The sequence below is a fragment of the Centropristis striata genome, chromosome 19, assembly GCF_030273125.1.
Source record: "Centropristis striata isolate RG_2023a ecotype Rhode Island chromosome 19, C.striata_1.0, whole genome shotgun sequence".
Taxonomy (NCBI): domain Eukaryota; kingdom Metazoa; phylum Chordata; class Actinopteri; order Perciformes; family Serranidae; genus Centropristis; species Centropristis striata.
The window spans coordinates 30562354-30571767 of NC_081535.1; the positions used below are offsets into that span (position 1 = coordinate 30562354).

The following is a 9414-nucleotide window of genomic DNA, read 5'->3' on the forward strand; positions in this document are numbered from 1 at the left end:
ACAGGAAGAGGACAGAATGTAGGTGCCAGCAGGGGGGCGCTATGACTGTGTGTCAATATTGACATGTGGGTGTGTTCAGAGGTGGACCCTCATCACGTGTAAGAATTTTGGGCCAGATTGGACAATGTATGGTGAAGTTATACAGTCACGTGTTTCATGGCGAGACGCCATCTTTTGCCGGCATGCCACGCCCACATAGTGTGACTGTCGGTAAAGCTTTCAATAACTTTTGATCCCAAAGGCCTTGTGATGCTACTGACCAACTTTGAAGGCAATAAGGTGAAAGTTTGTTAAAGGATGCAACGTGGTCCTGTGATGAAAGGGGGCGTGGATTAAGCATAAGGGGCGGGGCTTTATGAAATATTGTTATGTAGAAGTGTTAAGGGCTGGACTCTGATGAAGCATGAGAAATTTGGAGCAGATGGGACAAAGAATGGGAAAGTTATAATGATCTCGTGTTTTATGGCGAGACGCCATATTGTGCCGCCATGCCACGCCCACATAGTGTTACCATTGGTAAAGCTTTCAATAACTTTTGATCCCAAAGGCCTTGTGATGGTACTGACCAAGTTTGAAGTTGATCGGGTAATCTGAGTAACAACAATATGAACATCACACAAGGGTTAAAAGCCACAAAATGCAACGGGTCCATCAGACCCACAAACGCTGGCTGAGTAACAACAATATGAACATTACACAAGGGTTAAACACAAAACACATTTAAATACGCAAGATTACTGTGAAAACTAACCTCATGCCTCTTCAGGGGCTAAAACATAAAACTTTGAACTCCTTGAAGTCATCTTTACAGTTTAACCTAACAAGAGTTATCATTAGTTCAACGATCAACAGGAAGTCCCTTTTCAAAACAGGCGTTTGCATAGGACTGTATATTTATCTTTGATTTTCCCCAAGTATGCATGTTTTAGTATGTATAAGGAGGAGTATTTATAAGGAGTATGGATAAAAACATAGCGATTAATTGATTAATTGATCCTCAATGCGATAGATTCTCGAGTTGGCAGGTTTCTTACAAACACCCATCCCTAGAAGCCGATTTGTGACCTTGAGGTCAAATGTGTCTTTATATAAAAGTGTAAATAGTTTATTAAACAAAGTGAAAAGTACTTTTCAGTTGGTGGAGACTAAATCGGCACTTAAATTTGAGAGAATATTACTTATATTCATCAGGTGAATAGAAAACCGGCTACAAATAAAAGCTAATGTTGGAGCATAACTATCTGATGTGTGTTAAAAAAAACTCGCTAACACATTCACCATTATGATGTTGTGCTTACAGTGCCCAAACAATCCAGAGATAATCATTATTAGTCTCTTTTTATTGTTTTTGATTTAGCTTTTGGACTATTTTGTGTTTTTAGCAGTTATTTTGGCCACTCTAGTTATTTCAGCCTGTGTTCCATTAGTGATGTCACGGAATAGAACCCTGATTTTCAAAAATCAGAACACAGAACCTCAGAACTCTCAGAGAGATGATAATTCACTCAGACTCACATATTATCAGCAGAGAGACACACAACTTCTTCATACTCGCAGTGAAATATTTTCTATTGTCAAATATTTGTACCGAGCGCTTACAAAGCAACATGGATGAAAAGACTCTTTATTCTCTGGACTCAGAGAATGGTTCAAGTGAGTGTGAAATCCTGTTAAATAACTGTAGACAGAAAGTTCCTGTCTTCTTGAAGAGACGTGAACTTTGTTGATATTGATTTAAGTATGTATATATACCTGGTTTATTCTTACTTGTCTCAACATACAAACAGAAGGTTCTTTTAACGAGTTAAATTGTGACTTCATAGTCACTTTTTACACTTGTTTTGATAAATCATTTTTGAAAGACTCTACATAGTGACTTTATCAGCTGGACTTTAGTTGCAGTGTGATAATATTATTTTGCAGGTCGGCTGTGTGCTAAATAAGAGTTAGTAATCACTTAAAAGTATCAGAACTACTCTTCAAAAACACTATTACAAGTTCAGTGTTACAAGATTGGACTCAAGTAAAAGTAATAAAGTATTTATAAGCAAAATGAACTGAACAAATGAAGGTAGTCAGTAGGCTTAATGGCTAAGTATTATTCTAGAGCTGTGAAATAAATTTAGTGGAGTAAAAAGTAAAAATTTACAAAACAATGTTGAACTTACAATTCAGAGTTTTGCAGAATCATGCAATATGAACCAGTTATCTGGGTTTATTTCATGTGTAGAGAGCAGTGGCAGCACTACTGAACCCAATAACTGCACGGGTGATGACGGTAGGGTGCCAAGTAAGAAACGCAAGGTCAGCATAAATGACTCAGAGCCACCCAGAAAAAGGCAGAGGTGTGCCAGCGAACCCCTTGAGGTGACAGTTGAGACTGCGACAGCCAGAGAGACCAATGAAAAGGCCCCAACAGCAGAACAAAGCCCCGGAAAAAAGCAGAGGGGTCACGAAAACGACTCCGGCATCAGTGAACCCGCTGAGGTGCCAGTGGAGGATGTGACAGCTAAAGGGACCAAGAGGAAAGCCAGCACCGAAAGAGAGACGCCCTGTAAGAGGCAGAGAACTGGAAACTCCGACACCAACGCTGGTGAACCTACCAAGGAGTCTCCCAGTGAAGTCTTCCTGAGCTTCTGCAGCCCTTCAACCTCCCGGCAGAACAATAAGACGCCATTCTGCCCCGTCAGGACCAGCGGAGGTACACTGACAGTGTGAAAGAGAATGAGAGGAGAGTGTGTGAGCATATACTGTGTGTGGTAGGACTCCTAACGCCCAGAACTGAGTCAGCAATTTTGCACTTCTGGGTCCCTCATCTAGATTCAATTTCATTCGATTAGTTTTTGTTTTGTTGCCTGAAATAAGGTCTATGGTTAGAACAAGCTTGAGAGATTTTCTTCTACAACAGAATATAAGCCGATAAGGGAGTCTCTGGTTGGTGACTAACTGAGATACAGAGGTTTGTTGGGGATATAAAAAGGTCATCGTCTACTAGAGGTGTGAATCACCAGAGGCCCCACAATACCATTTTGATGAGATTCAACTTTATTGTTATTGAACAGAGTAACAAGTACTAGGACAATGAAAGGACCATCAACCCGTCCAAACATATACGTAAACATACATATTTTATCCCAATAATTGAGTCACTATATGATATTACCTGTTACCTGTTTATTTATAAGGCACTACTAAATAAACTACCATTCTACTTATCGAGCCTAGTGAGCTTCAGATCTTCTAACTTTCCAACTCGTTCATATAACCCACTGGCTCTAAATATCCCTGCTATTAAAACGGAGGTTGGGAAATTCGCTTTTGTTTATTTTGCTCCTTTTAAATGGAATAATTTACTGTCACAGCTTCAGTTGGATACACTGATTCCTTTTAATCATTTTAAAGACATTCTTATTAATCTTATGATTTCTGAATGTGTATGTACTCATTGAATTTATTGTGTTTCTGTTAATTATATTATTTTGGATATGTAGTTTAATGTCTTAAAATTGTATTTGTACTGTAATCAGGGCGCCATTGGAAATGAGAGCTTGCTCTCAATTGGCCTTCCCTGAATAAATAAAGGTGAAATGAAAAAAATGAAAAATTATTACGATTTTAAGCATTTTGCGATATGGTGAGTATTGCAATACAATATATTGCGATTTAACTGTTTAACTGCATTTTGTGTATACAAAATTAAATTCAATCAAGATTTGTTTTGTCAAATAAGAGAAAATTCTCAGTCTATTCATCTCACTTCAGTCTTTTTATTTCTCCACAATGAGAGTCAAACCCACAGACTGACCAACAAAGTATTCAGTCAAACTGAACTGAACTGATATCAAACATGTATGTACTTTAACTAACTCGACTTTGAAACATAAAAAAGCCTAACTTTGCAGCTTTATTACAACAGGATATCCTGACACATGGTGCCTATAGATTCCCTAGATCTTCTAGTTTCATATGATACCAGTAAATCCAGTATATTCCTGAATATCGATACTTGGCGGCCATGAATCGATATAATATTGCCACGCAAAATATATACGATATCCTGACACATGGTGCCTATAGATTCCTTAGATATTCTAGTTTCTTATGAAACCAGTATCTCCAGTATATCAAAAAATATGGCGAAAATACTGATGGCTCGTCCGCTAAATATCAATACATGGCGGCCATGAATGATGTTGCCACGCAAACTATTGCGATACTATGCAGTATGGATATTTCCCCCACCTCTATTGTCTACGTATACAGTGTTGTTGTTGAAGTCATATGACTGTGGTGTAGGTCATTTGTAGTGTTTATAACACTTGCTATTTACTCTGGCAATCACATTTATGCTTAAAAAATCATTCATGCTTCAAAAATGCGTCAACACTGCAGCAACTACAGGTAAACAGCTAAAACAAACAATATATAAAGTGTTATTAAGTGAGCTTTAGATGTGCTGGTGCTTCCCCCTGCTTTTAGTCTTTAGCTAGTTAACCTGCTACTGGTGGTATTAGGTCATGTTTTTAAAAAAAAAAAGAAAAAGAAGAAAAAGAAGTAAATAAGTATAATAATGAGACAAAATAAAAATGAATAGGATCCCTTCTATATTTTAAATTATTAAATTAAAAAGAGATATTGACTTTGCAATGTTTTTTTAAAAGTATATTTCAATTAGTTCTTGATGGAGCTTTAAATATATATATAGTTTTATATTTACCGTACAATTTTTTGGCTAAAAAGCAATTAACTGTATTTCCCCAAATATCAAAGTATTGCCTCTGTGACTGAAGAAAACTAATACAAAACAAGCAAAAGTTTGTGATTTTTAAGTGAGTTTTGTCAGCTATAATGGGGGAAAAGACTTTACTGAACCACAGGTTAACAATAACTGATTTCAACCATCAAGCTCATCTTTTGTTTAAAAATATTAAAACATGAATCTGTGTTTGTGTTTGAAGAAAACTTTGAAGCCAAGTACCTGCAGCTTCTCAAGCTCGGAGAAGGCGGCTTCGGAACGGTTTATGCTGGAGAAAGAAAATCTGACAACTTACCAGTAAGTAATAAATATATGGTATTCTCACATCACACATGCACACACAGCCGTCTCTCCATGCACCAACTAAAGTTGTGGTGATTGTGTCCTGTAGGTGGCGATCAAACACATCCCTAAAGCTCTTGTGCGGACTCGACCAGTGGTGAGTGATTTGATCTGATGTCTCAGCACCAAAATCAATGTTGAACTTTGCTAGAAAAACATCCACAAACACCCACATCTATACTGAAACATTGTGTTGTTTGTAGGTTTTAAATGGAAAGACGCACATGGTGCCATTGGAGGTGCTTCTCATGCTGAGAGTGGCAGGTGGACCGGGGTCACTGGGGAAACATGCTGCCGTGACATTATTAGACTGGTATGATCTGGGCACAGAGGTCCTGCTTGTCATGGAGAGACCAGTCCCCTGTGAGGACCTGCTGACCTACCTCGATAACAACAATGGGGTCCTGAGGGAAGACCAGGCAAAGGTACTGGAGCTGTCTGGAGCTTGTTTTTGTGTCTATGTGTGCAAGAGGTGACCTTAAAGCTGCACTGAGATCATTTTGAATTTTGTCAGTGTCAGAGGAGAGTTTTAAGACCCGAGTCCATTTGGTTCGTCCCAATCAAGGTTATTATAGTTAACGAAAACTAACGAAATAATGAAAACTAGAATTGAAAAAACATTTTCGTTAACTGAACTGAACTAAAAATAAAAACGAGAGTTTTTTTAAAAAACGATAACTTACTGAAACTGTATTGTGTGGTTACAAAACTAACTAAAACTAACTAAAGTTTGTTTTTCGTCTTTGTCAACTTTTTTTTCATATGTAAACCTTTTTGGTTGATATGAAATCCATTTCATCTATCTGGTTTTATGACTTAATAAACTTATTGGGGCTGAGATGGATCAGACAAAGGAAATAAAAGCTTTATTGTGACTTTTTTTAATCTGGCACCCAACAAATACCCCATTACAAAAAAACTAAAACTAATAAAAACTAAGCATTTTCCAAAAAAATAAAAACTAATTAAAACTAGCAAACTCACTCTAAAAACGTATTAAAACGAACTGAATTTGACAACAAAAATTCACAACGAAATTTAAACTAAAACTGATGAAAATTCCAAAACTATTATAACCTTGGTCCCAATCAGAGTGAAATTTGCTACATTTGGTTCGTTTTGTATTTAGTCTGGTTTGCTTTCAAAGTGCAGAAATATAAGCGGACCAAATAACAAAAAAAGATTTAAAGAGGGGCGTGTATGAAGGTGGAGAGCTGGAAATCTACTCACACTATTATTTTTTATTGGTTGAAAAGTTGGCGGTGAAAAATTTAAACAAAGCAACGTGGAACCTAGCGCAAACTGAGTGTGTTTAATTTTACTGGCCTTAATCTGCTCTGGTGTTCCGACCAAACTAATTTGGAGAGAAACGCTCAGAAGGAGCTCCTGTTGAGGCTCGGGGTCGTCAATAATGTGTTGATCCATTATTTACAACGAGCTGTGATCAGACAGCTGTATAATCAGAGAAGGCGAGCCTTGATGCTCCTACAACGATCTGCTTCTACCACAAAGGTACACTACCGGTCAAAAGTTTTAGAACACCCCAATTTTTCCAGTTTTTTATTGAAATTCAAGCAGTTCAAGTCAAATGAACAGCTTGAAAGGGTCCAAAGGTAAGTGGTGAACTGCCAGAGGTAAATAAAAAAAGGTAAAGTTAACCAAAACTGAAAAATAATGTACATTTCATAATTATGCAAGTAGGCCTTTTTCAGGGAACAAGAAATGGGTTAACAACTTAAGTCTATGGAGTCTTGGGCTATTTTGTCCATTTTTTAATTCTTTTCATGTCTTTGTAAGTCATTTTGTGTCTTTTTTTGGTAATTTTGTGTCTTTTTTTAGTCCTTTAGTCCAGCATAATATGCGACTTTAACTTTCAAAACACTATCATGCTCAATAAAGAATTTTAAATGTTGCAAATGTGCATTCATTTCAAAGTACACTGAGACATTAAACTGCATAATTTGGAAAAGTTGGTGTGTTCTAAAACTTTTGACCGGTAGTGTACATATTAAGTTATTTTGAGCAATTATGATAATTCTGCAATGACAAATTAGCTTTAGCTCAGTGGTAGCCAGAGTGAAACTGAATGACACAAATTTCCTCTTTATAATATTATCTGAGTAAATTCCGCGACACAGGTGGCCCACAATCCACTGCGTTTTGGTCCATTTCCTTTTACTGGGTCGGATTCTGATCGGCTTATGTTCACAGTGGAATAGAACCGCAGTAGGGTCCGTTTGGAAACGGACCGCGACCCTCTCTGCAAGAGGTCTCGGAACGGTTGTTTTGGTGCACACCAGAGTATTCATTTTATTTCTCAACATCCATATTTTGTACGACAAACACCATAACAACAACCTCAACCTTTAAATAAAAGACAATATGTCTCGAATGCTCTGAAGATGATAATGTAGATGACATTAACTACCCAATGCAGAAATTAATAAGACCCGAAATTCGCTAGTTGTTGACACTAGCTCCAATCTAGCGGATCATTCGCACCAGACTACATGTGTGTATTTGTTATGTGGAAAAGTTGAATGCAGATTTTTCTGTATTTGCTCAGTGTACTCATTAGAAATGGCGTCAATTCAGTGCATACCAAACTTAGCCTATTTGGTTACCACTTAATAGTAATCCACCTTTATAAAGGGTTCCTAAAATGAAAAATGTATGTCGGCCCTGAGAGCTCAGCACGCAGCAAATAGACAAAAAATTAGCAAATTAAGAAACATCTTTATGTGTAGCATTTAGAAAAAAATAACCAACTTTACAACCCACTACACCATTAACGCCAGGTTAGAAAAAGCACTGCAAGAAGCTCATACACAATGGAAAGTGTTTCCAGAGGACACTAATCGATGATGCACACAGCCGTGACGTGCAAAATAATGATAATGGGGTTTTTTTCCCCAAATCGTGCAGCCCTAAACCAAACTCAATCACTAACGTTTTTGTGTGAAAGCTGCAAAACTGTCCCATAATGGTTTAAGTGTCTCCTTACACTTCCTTCTCCGCTCTGCTCCAACTCATCGGTTTCTCTTTATCTCTGTCTCAGAACATCATGAAGCAGCTGGTGGAAGCAGCAGTTAACATGCACTCTCTTGGAGTCTTCCATGGGGACATTAAAGCAGAAAATATCCTCGTTGATTTAAGCTCGGATGTCCCTCGTGTGAGAATCATAGACTTTGGATGTGGCTGCTTGGTGAAGAAGATGCCGTACCTCTCCTCCTTTGGTACGCTGCTGGCCTCTGCTCTTCATCCATCAGTTGATCTCTGGATTGATCAGTCAATCTTACTCATGATATGTTTCTCTCTGTGTATTGTAGGAACCATTGCCTACATCCCTCCAGAGTTTCACTGGCTTGGCACATACGAGGCGGAACCCAGCACAGTCTGGCAGCTGGGCACTCTGCTCTATGAACTGGTGTGCAGCGACAAAAGTTTCACCACCTTGGAGATCCTTCAAAAGAAAATTAGCATAAACACTGAGCTGTCCAAAGGTAAGAAGCCTCAATACCGTCCTGAGTTGTGGTACTTATAGTGCGAAAAGTTATTTCCTTCCTTCCATTTTCCAAAGAACTGCAGCTTAAACTTTGCTTTCTTCTCAGACTGCAAGGACTTGTTGAAGGTGTGTTTGGCTGTGAACCCTCAGGAGCACGGCACTCTAGAGCAGATTCTGCTGCACCCCTGGTTCTCCTAATCCTGCACAACCGACCACCCATTGGGCTGAGCCAACTGACTCCGATGAACTCCATCCTTTGGTCTTATAGTCTAGACGGAATTGTCCAAAAAGTGAAAGTGAGGAGCATTTATGGGTACAAGTCGGGAACCAACCTACTTTACATATTTCATATCATATTCATATTGACCTTCTAATTTGCATGTCAAAATGGCCGCCAAATTGCCCATCTTGCTCAGTCGTTGGACCATTTTCCCCTAGCTTTTTTGTAAGTAGGCAATCAAGATGAGGAATTTAAGTATTATGTATATATATATGCAAACTACCAACTTTTAAGGTGAAATTCAGCATTATTTGTGTCATTTTTTAAGGCTGACATAAATATTCAATCAATATCACTTTTAAATGTTCCCATTGTATATATGATATGTGATGTATTCCATAATATTCCCTTGAACAACACAACTCCACTGTGCAAGATGGGCAATTTGGCGGCCATTTTGATATGCAAATTAGAAGGTCAAAAATTCAAAATTTCGCTTTGGAACCATTTTTTTTTTACTCCCGACTACTTCCCGACTTGTACCCATATTTGCTCCTCACTTCTTATAGAACGCCTTTTTTTCTGAAATCC

General features: G+C 38.0%; 1 protein-coding gene across 1 annotated transcript; it reads left to right on the forward strand.

Annotated features, from left to right (window-relative positions):
• Window positions 1–5220: 5220 nt before the first annotated feature.
• LOC131992782 (serine/threonine-protein kinase pim-2-like) lies at window positions 5221–8874 on the forward strand. The gene is made up of 4 exons (XM_059358473.1): window positions 5221–5523; window positions 8157–8334; window positions 8428–8601; window positions 8710–8874. The coding sequence occupies exons 1-4, from the start codon at window positions 5323–5325 to the stop codon at window positions 8799–8801; spliced, it is 645 nt and encodes a 214-aa protein (XP_059214456.1). The 5' UTR covers window positions 5221–5322; the 3' UTR covers window positions 8802–8874.
• Window positions 8875–9414: the final 540 nt, after the last annotated feature.